Source organism: Anolis sagrei, chromosome Y (genome assembly GCF_037176765.1).
Source record: "Anolis sagrei isolate rAnoSag1 chromosome Y, rAnoSag1.mat, whole genome shotgun sequence".
In the NCBI taxonomy this organism is placed as follows: domain Eukaryota; kingdom Metazoa; phylum Chordata; class Lepidosauria; order Squamata; family Dactyloidae; genus Anolis; species Anolis sagrei.
The window spans coordinates 13,412,517-13,430,491 of NC_090035.1; the positions used below are offsets into that span (position 1 = coordinate 13,412,517).

General features: G+C 47.9%; 1 protein-coding gene across 1 annotated transcript in view; it reads right to left on the reverse strand.

Annotated features, from left to right (window-relative positions):
* The window catches only part of LOC132782098 (glutamate receptor ionotropic, NMDA 2A), a 180,046-nt gene extending 165,852 nt beyond the window's left edge, over window positions 1–14,194 (reverse strand). The window contains exons 1-3 of the mRNA XM_060786773.2: window positions 13,260–14,194; window positions 10,634–10,916; window positions 3,309–3,743 (exon numbers count right to left, since the gene is read on the reverse strand). Coding sequence (XP_060642756.2) covers window positions 3,309–3,740 — 432 coding nt within the window. The 5' untranslated portion in view covers window positions 3,741–3,743; window positions 10,634–10,916; window positions 13,260–14,194. The remainder of the gene's footprint in view (window positions 1–3,308; window positions 3,744–10,633; window positions 10,917–13,259) is intronic.
* Between the last annotated feature and the right edge of the window lie 3,781 nt (window positions 14,195–17,975).

Here is a 17,975-nt window from a genome sequence, read left to right on the forward strand (position 1 = left end):
TATACTGGTACTGTATATAAAACAGTTTAGGAGAGGTTGGAGTAGTTTGCTTTTACAGGAGCCAATGTAACAAAGGCAAGACATTGCAGATTGAACTCATCTATATTTGTAATTTGAACTCAGCTCCATTCGCAATTTGAACTCGGCTATATTTGCAATTCAAATTCAACTCCATTCACAATTTGTACTCAGCTATATTTGCAATTTGTACTCAGCTATATTTGAAATTTAAACTCAGCTCCATTTGCAATTTGAACTCAACTATATTTGGAACTTGAACTCAGCTCCATTTGCAATCTGAACTCAGTTTCATTTGCAATTTGAACTCGGCTATATTTGCAATTTGAAATCACTTTGCAGCAATGCAAGAAAGCTGGAGACAAAGGGGGGAGATGGGAGAAAGCAAGAGGAAACCAGGACCTTTTAAATACGCCCAAATAGATAGGATGGCAAAGGAATAATGTATTCATTTCAAGTGGCTTTGGGTATGAAGTGCTTCGTTTGATACGTATATACCTCTTGCTACAATCTCTCAGAAATCTCATCAAGTTTGCTTTTCTTCCATTCATATCCCTTACTATTTGACTCCTCCTGATGCCATTCCATTTTGGGCACTTCCCCAAAGCGCCACATCCATACATACAAACCCACAAGATTATTCTCTCTCTGGCCATTTCCCCATCATTTCTGAGCTTAAGGGAGGTCCTCTTCGGAAGGACTAGAAATCCTAGCATTGCCGAGGGATTCTGGAGTTGTCGCTCCCTTCTCCAGAGCTGTGCATGGTTTAATGTCGCACCACTGCATTAACAAATATTCTGTGATTTAATAAATAGTATCTATTTTAATGATTATAGAGTGTGTCTATCTATTTCTTATATAAAATGTATCTAAACTATTTTACAAAACGTGACCCTGCAGAGATATTCCCCAGAGAACAAAAAGGCTGGACAAACCCCTCTGGCCATTTCCCAAGCCAGGCAATCATTGGGTGCATTGTTTTTATTTACGCAAAGATAGGTGACTTCCCATGCCAGTCCAGATAAGCCCAAGACATTAACAAATATTTTGTAATTTTAATCTATGAGGTGCCCATAAATGCATTTTGTGTTGAGGCTTGGCATCGAAATGTCTCATTATACTAGCATTCCAACAATCTAAAGTGCTTCTGGGTCCCAAACGTTTCGGATAAAGGATGTTCATCTGTCGTGGAAGAGCCACATGGGAGGATTATGGGAGACGTCGTTTCCAAACTACGCATCCCAGGATGCCCTGGGGGAAAGGGACCCCTCCCCGTTAATCCCGTTTAAACCCGTCTTGCCAATAATCCCGCTGAAAACAAGATAGAAAGTCGGTCGCGGAGAGGTCTTTTCACACCCAGATGGGCAGACGGCTGGGCTGGAAAATCCCTTTTTATGGTGTCAAGAGCAGCGGTCAATACATACATCACCCAGAAAGGAAAAACAACAACAACGCTGTGTCTCCATCCCAGGAATAGAAAGCACAACAAGAACCATCATCCATGGTGCCTTTAGAAACACCCAAGAGGCTTCCATCCAAAACAAAGAGCATCCTCTGCCACAAATATCGAAAGAGTTTTGCCTAAAGGTTGGAGGCCACTATTTGGCATGACGCAATATATTTCAGGTCCATTCCACCAGATTAAGGCAACCTTTGGCCCAATAGATCTATTGGTCCTAGAAATCCCAATTAGCCGTATTTTGCACAGAGTAAGCCCAAGGCCTGTTCGTTCAAATCCATCCATTGATCAGTAATCTAATTCTGAAGATTTTAGGATGGCTTCAGCCATCGAACACTAATCTCCATCCAAACCTTCAGATCAATTTCTCACTCAACCGGGAATTTATCCCCAAAGATTTGCAAATTCCAAACATTTGGAGAGTCAACATATTGCAAACACAGATTTAGTGGGAGCCCACAAGCCAATGACTCAAATGCATCATCAATGATCTTCCTCCCAAGATTCGGATCAATTCGGCCATTGATTGGGAATCTCTCTCCAAAGATGTGGCAATGCTAAGCGACTTCAAGAAGCCAAGAGGGAATCAACACGTCTGTTTTCTTTGCTTTCTAATTCCCTTCTGATAGTAAACCTAGGCCCCTTCCACACCACACAGTTATAGCACTCTGAGACCACTCTAACTCCCATGTGAGAGGTCTAGTTTCAGAAATTGGAAACTACAAATCCCAAGGAAACTATAGCCCAACAGCATAAGGCAATGTACCCTGTCTCCTATTGCAAACTTAGGGCCATTCCACACTACATCATTATAGCACTTTGATCCCACGTTAGCTCCCCCTTCACGAAATTTGTAGTTTCAGTCTCAGAAAACAACAAATCTCAGGCAGTTCAAGTGAGATGCACACACTCCTCTACAGAACAGTGGGGCTCAGGGGTTTCAGGGGCTCAGGAAACTACAAATTCCGAGGTCCCACAGTTCAAGTGAGATCCATATATTCCTTCTAAAGAACAATAGGATTTATAGTTTCAGGGGCTTCAGAAACTATATATCCTAGGGCCCCACAACAGTTCAGGTGAGATCCACATACTCCTCCTACAAAATGATGGAATTTATCATTTCAGAGGCTTGGGAAACTACAAATCTCAGGGTCTAATGGCAGTTCAGGTGAGATCCACATATTCCTCTTACAAAATAATTGGAATTATAGTTTTGGCGATTCAGAAAACTACAAATTCCAGGGTCCCACATTACTTCAGGTGAGATCTAGCTACTCCTGCTACATAACGATGGGATTTATAGTTTCAAGGGCTTCAGAAACTACAAATCCCAGGGCCCCACAGCAGTTCAGGTGAGATCCACATACTCTTTCTACAGAATGATAGAATTTATAATTTCATAGACTTGAGAAACTACAAATCCCAGGGTCCAATGGCGGTTTAGGTGAAATCCACATATTACTCTTACAGAATGATGGGAATTATAGTTTCAGTAATTCAGAAAACCACAAATCCGTAGTAGTTCAGGTGAGATCTACCTTCTCCTGCTACAGAATGATGGGATTTATAGTTTCAGGGGCTTGGGAAACTACAAATCCCAGGGTCCCACAACAGTTCAGGAGAGATCCATATATTATTGCTACAGAATGATGGGATTTGTAGAGATAAGTAAACATAATAATATTTTCAAAGGTTCAAAAAAACAACAAATTTAAGGGTCCCACAGCAGTTCAGGTCAGTTCCACATATTCCTGCTGCAAAACAATGGAATTTTATATATTCAAGGGCTGGGAAATACCACATAATACAAGTGATCAGCTGGGGGTCCTACCTTGTCCGCCATGATCATGGACGACCCGCCATGGATCCCCAAGATGGGGATGAAGGTTTGCGAGGAAATAAAATCCAACATCTGGGCGACGGCCTCCTGGTCAGTGTCGTCCCCGAAGACCACCCCGTGGATCTTGGTTCCGGACATCAGGTCGCAGAGGTTGGTGATGATGCTCTTGGGGTCGGTCTGGTTGACCAGGAGGGGCACCACGTTGAGGTCAAGGGCCAGGCCGGCCGCCTGCTCCCGGGTCCAGAGTCCCCGCACCTCCCGCTCCGAGGCCAGCTGCGTCCGGCCCAGGATGACCGCCAGGTTCAGCACCGTCGGGGAGTTCCTCTTCTCCGCTGCCCCGTGGACCGGGGTCCACTCCGCCGCCAGGAGCGCCTGCAGCACCAGCAGACGCCAGCAGACCTGCGCCATCTTGGCCAAATCCATGCCCTGCAGGAAGCGGAGACAGCAGGAGGCAGGGAAAGGTGAGCAAGGCACACAAGAGTATGCGCAATCCCCTCCTGGCAGGCCGGAGGGCACCATCCACTCCCCCCCAACAGATGACCATCCATCTTCTACTTAACATGAATCTTTGAATTGAAAGATGCCCCCAATGGCCATCCAGTCCAACCCCTTTCTGCCAAGCAATAGGACACCATCCACTTCCTCCCGACAGATGACCATCCATCTTCTATTTAACATGAATCTTTGAATTGGAAGATGCCCCCAATGGCCATCCAGTCCAAGCCCTTTCTGCCAAGCAATAGGACACCATCCACTCCCTCCCGACAGATGACCATCCACCTTCTACTTAACATGAATTTTAGAGTTGCAAGATGCCCTCAAGGGCCATCCAGTCCAACCCACTTCTTCCAGGCAATGGGACACCATTCACTCTCTCCCAACAGATGACCATCCGGATTCTACTTAACATGAATTCTAGAATTGAAAGATGCCCCCAAGGGCCATCCAGTCCAACCCACTACTTCCAGGCAATGGGACACCATGCACTCTCTCCCGACAGAAACCATACATCTTCTATTTAACATGAATCCTAGAGTTGAAAGATGCCCCCAAAGGCCATCCAGTCCAATCTCTTTTTGCTAGGCAATAGGACACCATCCACCCCCTCCCGACAGATGACCGTCCGGCTTCTACTTAACATGAATCCTAGAGTTGAAAGATACCCCCAAGCGCCATCCAGTCCAACCCACTTCTTCCAATGGGACACCATGCACTCTCTCCCGACAAAAACCATACATCTTCTATTTAACATGAATCCTAGAGTTGAAAGATGCCCCCAAGGGCCATCCAGTCCAACCTCTTCCTGCCCAGCAATAGGACACCATTCGCTCCCTCCTGACAGATGAACATCCAGTTTCTGCTTAGCATGAATCCTAGAGTTGAAAGATGCCTCCAAGGGCCATCCAGTCCAACCGCCTTTATCTAGGCAATAGGAAACCATCCACTCCCTCCCCACAGATGACCATCCAGCTTCTGCTTAGCATGAATCTAGAGTTGAAAGATGCCACAAGGGCCATCCAGTCCAACCTTCTGCCAGGCAGGAGGACACCACCCACTCCTTGCTTAAAAACCGCCAGAGAAGGATACTCCAGCATCAGCATGATTATCAAACTAACAACAACAACGTTAGAAGCTTAAAGTTGGAAGGGATTTCAAGGACCACCCAGTCCAACCCCCTCCAGCCAGGCCATAGGGCATCATCCACTACTTCTTGACAGACAGCCATCCAGCCTCTGCTGAAAAACCTCCAGAGAAGGATATTCCAACATCAGCTTTAGTATTATCAAAATGATGGTGATTATAGAAACTTAAGAGGTGGAAGGGAACCCCAAGGGCACCCAGTTCAACCCCTTCTGCCAGGTAGGAGGACACCACCCAAACCCTCCCAACAGATGGCCATCCAGTCTCTGCCTAAATACGTCCAGAGAAGGAGATGCCACTAGATCCCAAAGCAGCAGCGGATTCCATTATCTGTTCTTCCAAATCATATGGTCTTAGAATGGGAAGAGACCCCAAAGGCCATCCAGTCTAACCCCATTCTGCCAGAAAGGTAAACACCATCAAAGCCCTTCCGACAGATAACCATCCAGACTCTATTCCAAACCTCCAGAGAAGAAAGAAGACTTCACTGGACTCTTTTCCAGCATTGGGAGCTGGGGGCGTTTAGCTAGAGAAAACATGGTTGAGAGTGCACGGCAAGGTTTAAATTATTAGAAAGCTCATATAGAGGAGGGGGCAAGATAGTTTCCTGCTGCTCTGAGGCTGGAACACAATGGAAATTGCAGCAAAAGAGCTTCCACCTTAACATTAGGAAGAACTTCATAGTGGAAAGATCTGTTTTACAGTGGAATACATTGCCTTCTCTAGAGGTTGTTAAGCAGAGGCTGCATGGCCATCTGTCAGGAGGGCTTGAATGGTGTCCTACTTGGCAGAAGGGGATTGGACTGGATGGCCCTTGAGGTCCCTTCCAGTTCAGGGATTCTATAGCAATAATCTTTGATAATAATAATGATGATGATAGTGGTCGGGTTTTCAAGCAGAAGCTGAATGGCCTTCTGTTGGGAGGGCTTGGATACTGTCTTCCTGTCTGGCAGAATTTGGGATGGATTGGATGGCCCTTGGGGGTCTCTTCTCACTCTATCATTCAATGGTCTAAGGCAGTGTTTCTCAACCTTCCTAATGCCGCGACCCCTTAATATAGTTCCTCATGTTGTGTTGACCCCCAACCATAACATTATTTTTGTTGCTACTTCATAACTGTCATTTTGCTCCTGTTATGAATCGTAATGTAAATATCTGATATCCAGGAAGTATTTTCATTCTCCGGACCAAATTTGGCACAAATACCCAATACACCCAAATTTGAATACTGGTGCGGTTGGATTTTGTTATTTGGGAGTTGTAGTTGATGGAATTTATAGTTCACCTCCAATCAAAGAGCATTCTGAACTCCACCAATGATGGAATTGAACCAAACTTGGTACACAGAACTCCCATGACCAACAGAAAGTACTGGGTTTGATGGGCATTGACCTTGAATTTTGGAGTTGTAGTTCACCTATATCCAGAGAGCAATGTAGACTCAAACAATGATGGATCTGGGCCAAACTTGGGACAAATACTCAATGCTTCCAAATTTGAACACTGGTAGAGTTTGGGGAAAATAGACCTTGATATTTGGAAGTTGTAGTTGCTGGGATTTATAATTCACCTACAAAGAGCATTCTGAACCCCACCAATGATGGAACTGAACCAAACTTGGCACACAGAACTCCCATGACCAACAGAAAATACTGGAAGGGTTTGGTGGGCAGTGACCTTGAGTTTTGGAGTTGTAGTTCACCTACACCAGAGAGCAGTGTGGATTCAAACCATAATAGATCTGGCCCAAACTTGGCACGAATACTCAATATGCCAAAATGTGAACACTGGTGAAGTTTAGGGAAGACAGACCTTGATAGTCGCTGGGATTTATAGTTCATCTACAATCAAAGAGCATTCTGAACCCCACCAATGATAGAATTGGGCCAAACTTCCCACACAGAACCCCAATGACACCCCCTTGCAACCCCACACCAAGGGTCCCGACTCCCATGTTGAGAAACACTGGTTTAAGCAAAGACTGCAGAGAGGCCTTTTCGGAAAGCATCAAGCCTGCGGTGACCAAAAAAAACACTGCCAAGTGGGAGGCAAGTTTAGGCCCTAAAAAGGGGGCAGGAGATAGTGCTGGCTGATGTAACGCATGCCCTTCTTCCTGCCTCTGTTGTTTCCTCTCTCCAAAAAAAGGGACGGGTGCCAAGTGGGGCTGGAGAGCCATCCGTTCACACACTGAAGGAGCTACATTTTGGGAGCAGACGCCAACGCGCCTTTGCCCAAGCTGTTCCTTGTTCTCCCTCCTTCTCCCTCCCAGACTTTTATGGCCTGGCATTGGCATGCGCCTCCATTGGCTCGGCCTGCCTCCTGGGTGTTTGAACTCGTAGCCCTTGGCAAAAGGGACATGAGCAGCATGGGAAAGAGGGGGACGAGGAGGATGCCCTGAGAAAGAAAAAAAATTAAAACCCCCAAAGCGTCTGTCCTGCGGAGATGGTGAGACTGAGGGCACCCCAGAGAAGGTCCCTCTTTGTGGGCAGGCTGGGCTGAAGGGGGTCCCGTCCTTTTCCCACTGGTTGCCCTTGATTTGCAACAAGGGGCTTCTCTGGAGAGACCCTCACCTCCTCTCTCTCCCCCCCCCCTTTTCCCAGAGTTCATTTGGATTCCAAACTCAGCCTCGGCTGTTGCAGGGCAGACTCCGTATCCCCCTCCCATTACTACCGCAGTCAGAGAGCGGCCAAGAGACACCCCCCACCCCTTTAAAAAATCAGGCATCGGGGGTCTCCATCCAACCCATCCAACCCTTTGGAATCTATTCTGTCACGTTGGGCTCACTGCAGAGCTCTGGAAGAAACGTGGAGTTATTACATTACTATTATGATCATGTTATGATTATTATATCCCACTTTCCTCGTCAACCAAGACAACTCAGCGCACTAAAAACCATACCACTTAAATCCAACGACACCAAAACCTTACAATATCAACGCTGGGGACACTGAGTGGGATCTGGCGCAGCGTGTGAACGGTGCAAAAGGTGCACACGCGCTAAAACATCCCAATTCAGCCGAGGCGACATCCACACTGCAGAATGAATGCAGCGTGACGCCACTTGCCCTGGCTCAAGGCTTTAGGATCCTAGGAGTTGCAGTTCGCCCTCACTCGCTGTCAGAGGAGGCTGAAGGCGCTGTCAACCCACAGCTCCCTGGACTCCGTAGCTGTCAGTCACGTCAGTCAAAGCGGTGCCAAACTGCATTTGCCCAACAGGGTAGATGCACCTTGTGCCTCGCTTGTGCCAAACGCTTGGGACCAGAAGTGTTTTGGGTGTCAGGTTTCCAAATACCTGCATATGCACTGAATGAGATGCCTTGGAGATGAATGGCTTGGAGGGAATATAAAAATCAGGGACTGGACCAAAAGTCCAGTTTTGAATTGCCTACCTATGCGTATAGTGAGCTCTCTTATAGACATCTCAATAGTCTTCCTCAGGATCCAGATCTGAATTGGGTGAAGTGCTTCGGAAATCAGATTTTGGAATGCCCGTCTATGGATAATTTTTTTTTCATGTCAGGAGCGACTTGAGAAACTGCAAGTTGCTTCTGCTGTCAGAGAACTGGCCGCCTGCAAGGACATTGTCCAGAGGATGAGGCTTTTCTCATGTCCCGGCATGAGAAACTGGAGCTGACAGACGGGAGCTCACCCCAGTCCCCGGATCTGAACCACCGACCTTTCGGTGAGCAATCATGCCGGCACAAGGGTTTAACCCATTGCCCAAGTCCAAATGGGTTTGAATGAAACGTCGTAGAGACATCCCAGTATGGAATGGGACCCATGTGGGAAAACGGGGGGAGGGGGGGGGAACCAGAAATGTTTTGGAAATTATACATGGGTATAAGGAGGCATTTTGAAGAGGGGGCCCCATTCTGAACATATTGGGAGAAAGGCTTTTTTTAAAAAAGGACTGATTTTGGAATTCCTGGTTGTGTTTCGAATGAGATGGAGCACCCAGTGGCGCAATGGGTTAAACCCTTGTGCCGGCAGGACTGCTGACCAAAAGGTCAGCAGTTCGAACCCAGGGAGCAGTGTGAGCTCCCACCTGTCAGCTCCAAATTCTCATATGGGGACATGAGAGAAGCCTCCCACAGGATGGAAAAACATCCTGGCATCCCCGGGGCAATGTCCTTGCAGACGGCCAATTCTCTCACACCAGAAGCGACTTGCAGGTTTTTTTTTCAAGTCACTCCTGACACGAAAAATCGAATGAGATCCTGGAGACATCCCAATTCGTCTTTGGAGTAGATTTTGGAATACTTGACTGTGAGTCGAAAGAGATGGAGACCCCCCCCCCCCCCCATGGCGCAATGGGTTAAATTCTTGTAGCAGGAGGACTGCTGACTGAAAGGTCTGCAGTTCGAATCCGGGGAGCAGGATGAAGTCTTGTCTGTCAGCTCCAGCTTCTCATAAGAGAAGCCTCCCACGGGGTGGTAAAACACATTCGGGCATCCCCTGGGCAACATCCTTGCAGACGGCCAATTCTCTCACACCAGAAGCGACTTGCAGTTTTTTCAAGTTGATGAGATCTTGGAAACATCTCAATTTACCTTGGGGCAGATTTTGGCATACCTGGTTGTGCATGGAATGAGATATTGGAGACATCCCAAGTCAGTTTAGGGGCAGATTTTGGAATACCTGGTTGTGCACGGAATGAGATGGAGCCCCCAGTGGTGCAATAGGCTAAACCCTTGTGCCGGCAGGACTACTGACCGATAGGTCTGTGGTTTGAATCCAGGGGGGGGGGGTGGAGTGAGCACTTGCTTGTCAGCTCCAGCTTGGGGGCAGATTTTGGAATACTTGGTTGTGCATGGAATGAGATCTTAGGGACATCCTAATTCAGCTTGGGGGCAGATTTTGGGATACCTGGTTGTGCACTGAATGAGATCTTGGAGACACCCCAATTCATCTTGTGGGCAGATTTTGGGATACCTGGTTGTGCATGTAATGAGATCTTTGAGATACCCTAATTCAGCTTGGGGGCAGATTTTGGGATACCTGGTTGTGCATGGAATGAGATCTTGGAGACACCCTAATTCAGCTTGGGGGCAGATTTTGGGATACCTGGTTGTGCATGTAATGAGATCTTTGAGATACCCTAATTCAGCTTGGGGGCAGATTTTGGGATACCTGGTTGTGCATGGAATGAGATCTTGGAGACACCCTAATTCAGCTTGGGGGCAGATTTTGGGATACCTGGCTGTCCATTGAATGAGATGGAGCCCCCAGTGGCTCCATCTCATTCAGTGGCAGGACTGCTGACTGAAAGGTCTGCTGCGTTTTGAATCCGGGAAGTAGAGTGAGCTCCCGCCTGTCAGCTCCAGCTTGGGGCCATATTTTGGCATACCTGGCTGTGCATGGAATGAGATCTTGGGAGACATCTCAATACAGCCTGGGACTGGGATCCCATTCGGAATAGCTTTGGGGAAGAAACCATGGGGAATGAGAGCGAGAGAGCGCGCCTTCCCAGCGCCTTGCCTCCTTCCTGGCAGGGGTCCCCAAAAGGCAAGGCAGTCTGAGAGCGCCCCTCAGTGGCCAGAGCCCAGTTGGCACCCCTTGCCCAGCCATTTGACACATACACACACATCCATATAGAATCCAAGAGAACAAATCTTTCCATGTGTATCCCTCCCCCCAAAAAACCTCCCTATATATATATCTGTATATGGTCTTACCAGGACGGTGAGTGTGGGTAGCCTCCTCCTCTCCTTGGGCGGTGGCGGCAAAGTTGGGCATGTCGCAGGCGGGCTCAGGAGCGGGGCTCACGGGGGGCTGCCATCTTGGGGGGGTGAGGCCAGGCCGAGGGGGCCAGGGGGGCTCCTGGGTGTCCGCTGCAGCTGCTGCATGGCCTCCTCGGGAGGAGGAGGAGGAGGAAAAAGAAGAGGAGGAGGAGGAAGGCCAGGAGGAGGGAGGCCAAGGCGAGGAGGTGCAGCGGGCTATCCGTGCGAAGGTGGTGGTCTGAGGAGGGAAAGGAGGAGGGAAGGATGGATGGATGGAAGGAAAGGATGCAGCAGAGAGGGAGGAGGAGGAGGGAGAGAGAGGGACCACCGCATTAGCGCGAAAAGCCACCGCCGTGGAAGCCAGAGAAACAGAGAAACACACACACAGAGAGCCAGGGACCCCACAGGGGTGGGGAAGGGCAACTTTGGTGCCTGAAAAGAAGGAGTGCGCAAAAAGAGAGAAACACCAAAGGAGCCCACTGGGGAAAAGTTGCCAAAGCGCACTGGATGGAAAGGTCAGGGTGGCCCAATTTAAAAAGAGGGGGGGATCTTAAGGGTGGGCTGGTTCCCCCACCTGGGTGCAGGGGTTTCTTGTTTTGGAGAGGGACTTTCGTTCTCCCATCCCAATAGGAAAGGTTCCCTTGTGTGTGGGGAGGGAAGAAGCGGGGAGGAACTCAATGCGCCAAGCAAGTCAAGGGAACCAAGGCACCCCCTGAAAGGCTGCTAAAGGGATTTCAAAAGGTGCAAAAGGGACCCCCAAAAGAGCACCTTGCTCTCCTTTATTCCAGTCTAACGATGGAAGGGTTTGATGATGAAGGGTTTGATTGCATTTATTTTCTCTTGTTTACTCGGGAGTGCTGACTGTGGAGCAAAGGAGAGCAAGAAGAGGCCCCCAATCTCCCCCAGACCCATGAGTGAGAGAGTGAGACACGTCCCTGGTTGATTTGCGCTTTTGGGACTGAATGTCTGCGAGGCATCTTTCCTTCCTTCCACCCCAAAGGAAGCGTTTGTTTTCCCTCCCCGTTTTTGGCCCGAGGGAGACTTCTGGGATCAGCAGCTTCCCAAGCCAGGCTCTTCTTTTTTTCAGACAGAGAATAGAGATTGGGTTGCTATGAGTTTTCCGGGCTGTCTGGCCATGTTCCAGAAGCATTCTCTCCTGACATTTTGCCTGCATCTATGGCAGGCATCCTCAAAGATTGTGTGGTCTGTTGGAAACTAGGCATATATATATATATATATATATATATATATATATATATACATACATACATACTGTGGAATCATGTCAAGAGTGGGAGAAAGAACTCTTGTCTGTTGGAGGCAGGTGTGAATGTTGCAATGGATCACCTTGATTAGCATTGAATGGCCTTGCAGCTTCAAAGCCTGACTGCTTCCTGCCGGGGGGGGTCTTTGTTGGGAGATTTTAGCTGGCCCTGATTGTTTCCTGTCTGGAATCAGGACAATAAATAAAGAGCAACACTTTTAAAAAAAACAGTCCAAGTGTTCACTGGCCCTGATTATTTCTTGTCTGGAATTCTGTTGGGTTTTTTGAAATAGTATTGTCGAAGGCTTTCATGGCTGGAATCACTAGGTTCTTGTGGGTTTTTTCGGGCTATAGAGCCATGTTCTAGAGGCATTTCTCCTGACGTTTCGCCTGCATCTATGGCAAACATCCACTACCTCTGAGGATGCTTGCCATAGATGCAGGCGAAACGTCAGGAGAAATGCCTCTAGAACATGGCTTTTTGAAATAGTGTTGCTCTGGAATTTATTGTTCTAATTCCAGACAGGAAACCATCAGGGCCCGCTGAGACCTCCCAGCAAAGGATTTCCCCTCCCCAGGCAGGAAGCAGCCAAGCTTTGAAGCTGCAATGCTACTCAGTGCATTGCAACATTAGCACTGCAAAGCCTTGCAAATTCAAAGCCTGGGTGTTGCTGGATCGCTGTAAGTTTTTGGGGCTGTATGACCATGTTCCAGACACATTCTCTCCTGACGTTTCGCCTGCATCTATGGCAGGCATCCTCAAAGGTTGTGAGGTCTAGGTTCTTGTAGGTTTTTTTGGGCTATAGGGCCATGTTCTAGAGGCATTTCTCCTGACGTTTTGCCTGCATCTATGGCAAGCATCCTCAGAGGTTGTGAGGTCTGTTGCTGCCTGGGAGAATCCTTTGTTGGGAGGTCTTAGCTGGCCCTGATTGTTTCCTGTCTGGAATTCCTCTGCTTTTTTTCAATTTTTGGAGTGTTGCTCTTGATTTACGGTCCTGATTTGAGAGAACGCTTCGGGAACGTGGCCAGACAGCCGGGAAAACTCACAGCGATTCCAGCCATGAAAGCCTTCGACAACAGGATAGAGATGGCATTTCGTTACATAAAAAAGGGCTGCTGCCAGGCAAGGAAACATCATCGCCGCTGCCGCTGCCGCCGCCCCCTCCCCAGATGCCCAAAGAGCCTCTCAGCCCTGCAGAAAGAAAGGCACCCTCTCTTTCCCCCTTAGGTTGGCTCTCAAGCAAAACAGACACCCTATATGAGAGATACAGATATATAGGAGGGAAAAACAAGAGATTATTCACAAACATGACTCACTGCAGTCGACCTCCACATAATTCCAAGCGGAGAGTCTTCCAAGGCATTGCAAAAGGATTCCTGGAGACCCGGCAACAAAAATGCGCCTCGAGGGGCTCCTGCCTCTCCTTTCCTTCCTTCCTTCCTTCCTTTGAGGCTTTTCTCTCTTCTTCTTTATGCCAAGACCTCTTCCTTTCCTTCCTTTCCCTCCTTCCTCTTGAATGTAGAGAGAGATGGAAATGTTTGGCAGGAGAGAGAGAAGAAGGAGGAGGAGGCGACGGAGTGGAAGGATGCGCGCCTTGGTCCAAGCCAGAGATGCTTTCTGGCTCCAGCTGCACCAAAACAAAACCAAAACCAAAAAAGAACCCCACCAGACAAAAACACACACTCCTCCTTTCTTTTCTCTTCTTTCTTTTTCTCCTCCCCTTCTTTCAAGTTTTCTTTTTTTTTCCCCTCCCTCGGGGACAACACCAACAAGGTCCCGCTCAAGATGCGACTCGAGGCGCTTGGAGACGCAATCCAAGCTTGGAAATAGGTCGTTTCACGCAGCGGGGGGAAAAAAGCACGCCTCGGGGATGGGAGCCGAGGAGAAGCTGGAAGAAAGGGGGTCTCTTGTCTCCCCAAATGCCCCCAAGGGGGGTTTCCCTGCGCCCGTTTCCAAGGGGGAGGGTCCCAAAGGAGGTGCCCCCCTTCACCTCTCCAAGGCTTGTGGCGCTCCCTTCTCGCCGGCCATCCTCGGCGCCGCGGAGCTCCCACAGGAAGCAGGAAAAGTCCCTCGCAGTCCCCCCGCTCCACCCGCGTGGAGAGGAGACCCACGCGCACGCGCACAGGAGCCTGCTTTCCGTGGGTTTTTTTCTCTCTTTCTCCTTCCCTCCTTCTTTCTTCCCTTCCTCCGCAGCGAGCGTCGTGCCAAAGAGGCGCACAGAAGAAGAAGAGGAGGGAGAGGAGAGGCTGGAGCCAGGCAGGCAGGCAGGCGCGCGCACGCGGGTGCCCCTCTCCCTCCTCCCTCCCACGCACGCGCGTTCACGCCTCCTCCTCCTCCTCCTCCTCTTCTCCCTCTCTCTCTCTCTCTCTCCCCCTCCCCTTTTTGCGCGCCCACACGCAGCTCTTTCCTTCCCTGCTTTGAGAAGACAAGCAAGAGATGGAGAAAGGAGAGGGGCACCTTTGGGCACCTTTGGGGTGTCCAGTTGGGGTGGCTTCTTGGCCAGGTTCTTCTTGGCCAAGGGCTCTGCTCGCCCCCCTCTCTAGAAAGGGAGCAGAAGGGATGCAGTTTTGGCCCCTTGGTTTGGCTGCAATAGAATTTGGGGAGTTTTTTTTTCTTCATGTCAGGAGCGACTTGAGAGCTTCTGGTGTTCATAGAATCATAGAATCAAAGAGTTGGAAGAGTCCAACCCCATTCTGCCAAGAAGCAGGAGTATTGCATTCAAATCACCCCTGACAGATCATAGAATCATAGAACCAAAGAGTTGGAAGAGACCTCATGGGCCATCCAGTCCAACCCCCTTCCAAGAAGCAGGAATATTGCATTCAAATCACCCCTGTCAGATGGCCATCCAGCCTCTGTTTAAAAGCTTCCAAAGAAGGAGCCTCCACCACACTCCGGGGCAGGAAGTTCCACTGCTGAACGGCTCTCACAGTCAGGAAGTTCTTCCTCATGTTCAGATGGAATCTCCTCTCTTGTAGTTTGAAGCCATTGTTTCGTGTCCTAGTCTCCAGGGAAGCAGAAAACAAGCTTGCTCCCTCCTCCCTGTGGCTTCCTCTCACAAGTGAGGCTGGTGGGGACGAGAAGCAGGGCCTTCTCAGTGGTGACCCCTCACCTGTGGAACTCACTCCCAGGGGAAATCAGAGCATCATCATCCCTCCTCTCCTTCAGGACATGGTTATGGGACCAGGCCTTTGGGCAACCAGGCAATTAAATAAGACAATTAAATAAGACAATCAGACGAGCAAGATCAGCAGGATTGTCGAAGTGGAATCAAAAACAGATCTATGAGTTAGTGAACACTGACAGGGTAGGAGAAAGAATTAGGTTTGTATTGGTTTTATTGATTTGATGGATTTTATTGATTTTATTGGGATAATGCATGAATTGTGGTAACTATGAATTGTTGTAGTTTTGTGATGATTGTTTTGTGTGGCAGGCATCTAAGCGTGCCTTTGCTGTTGTAAGCCGCCCTGGGTCCTCTACGGGGTGAGAAGGGTGGGGTAAAAGAACCTCAAATAAATAAATAAATAAATATACATGGCTATCATATCTCCTCTCATCCTTCTCTTCTTCAGGCTAAACATGCACAGTTCCTTAAGCTGCTCCTCATAGGGCTTGTTCTCCAGACCCTTGATCATTTTAGTCGCTCTCCTCTGGACACATTCCAGCTTGTCAATATCTCTCTTGAATTGTGGTGCCCAGAATTGGACACAATATTCCAGGTGTGGTCTAATCAAAGCAGAATAGAGGGGTAGCATGGCTTCCCTAGATCTAGACACTATGCTCCTATTGACGCAGGCCAAAATCCCATTGGCTTTTTTTGCCGCCACATCACATTGTTGGCTCATGTTTAACTTGTTGTCCACGAGGACTCCAAGATCTTTTTCACATGTACTGCTCTCGAGCCAGGCATTGTCCCCCATTCTGTATCTCTGCATTTCGTTTTTCCTGCCAAAGTGGAGTATCTTGCATTTGTCACTGTTGAACTTCATTTTGTTAATTTTGGCCCATCATCTCTCTAATCTGTCAAGATCGTTTTGAATCCTGCTCCTGTCCTCTGGACTATTGGCTATCCCTCCCAATTTGGTGTCGTCTGCAAACTTGATGATCATGCCTTCTAGCCCTTCATCTAAGTCATTAATAAAGATGTTGAACAGGACCGGGCCCAGGACGGAACCCTTCTTTCCAGGATGAAGAGGAAGCATTGGTGAGAATCACCCTCTGGGTTCGTCCATTTAACCAATTACAGATCCACCTCACCGTAGTTTTGCCTAACCCACATTGGACTAGTTTCCTTGCCAGAAGGTCATGGGGGACCTTGTTGAAGGCCTTCCTGAAATCCAGGTATGCCACATCCACGGCATTCCCCGCATCTACCCAGCTTGTAACTCTATCGAAAAAAGAGATCAGATTAGTCTGGCATGACTTGTTTTTGATAAATCCATGTTGACTATTAGAGAGTTGTACTTCATCACACAGTAGTAGAAATAATAATAATAATAATAATAATAATAATAATAATAATAATAATCTATACATTTATTTATTATTTTATTATCCCCTAGGGCAGTGGTTCTCAACCTTCCTAATGCCGTGACCCCTTAATACAGTCCCTCATGTTGTGGTGACCCCCAACCATAATATTGTTTTCGTTGCTACTTCATGTCAGTCATTTTACTACTGTTATAACTCATAATATCTGATATGCAGGATGCATTTTCATTCACTGGACCAAACTGGGCACAAATACCCAATACACCCAAATGTGAATGCTAGTGGGGTTGGGCGAGGATTGATTTTGTAATTTGGGAGTTGTCGTTGCTGGGATTTATAGTTCGCTTATAATCAAAGAGCATTCCGAACTCCACCAGCGATGGATTTGAACCAAACTTGGCTCCCATGACCAATGGAAAACACTGGAACGGTTTGATGGGCATTGACCTTGAGTTTGGGAGTTGTAGTTCACCTATATCCAGAGAGCACTGTGGACTCATGCCATGGTGGATCTGTACCAAACTTGGCACGAATACTCAATATGCCCAAATGTGAACACTGGTGGAATCTGGGGAAAATAGATCTTGACATTTGGGAGTTGTAGTTGCTGGGATTTATAGTTCATTACAATCACAGAACATTCTGAACTCCACCAATGATAGAATTGGCTCAAACTTCCCACATGGAATCCCCATGACCATCAGAAAATACTGTGTTTTCTTATGGTCTTTGGCGACCCCTCTGACACCCCCTCACGACCCCCTCAGGGGTCCCGACCCCCAGGTTGAGAAACACTGCCCTAGGGGGACTCAGGATGGCTTCCAATTGGCAACAATTCGATGCCGCATCATAAAATACAAAACAGCAATTATAACAGTAAAAAACATAAACGTTAATACATAAAAATTAAAACAATATACTTACAGTCCATTGAGCTATTACCAGTCTGGTGACTATTTATCTAGCCATATACTATTGAGTACTCCGCTTAACCTATCCAAAAACACTTCCAAGCCATAGTCAAACATTATAAATTGTCCTTTAACCTAATTGCCCGAAGGCTTGGTCCCACATCCACGCTTTAACCTTCTTTCTAAAGGTGAGGAGGGATGATGATGACCTAATTTCCCCGGGAAGTGAATTCCACGGGGGGCTACCACCAAAAAGGCCCTGTCCCTCGGTGAGACAGAGGCAGGGCCGAGAGTAGGGCCTCCCCAGAAGATCTTAAACTCCGAGGTGGGACGTAGAAGGAGATACATTCAGACAGGCACGCTGGACCGGAGCCATGTAGGGTTTTATAAGACCAGCACTTTGAATTGTGCTCAGAATTGGATCGGCAGCAAGTGGAGCTGACACAACAGGGGGGTGGTATGCTCCCTGTATGGGAAGTGTCCGACGGCCAGCAGAGTGATCTTGTCTGCTGTGGACTCATCTTGTTGTCTTTCAAATAGTAAGCATAATAAATATAAATGTAATGTTCGTTTGTGGGATTAATGTAACTAAAAAAAAAAACACTGAATGAATTGACACCAAATTTG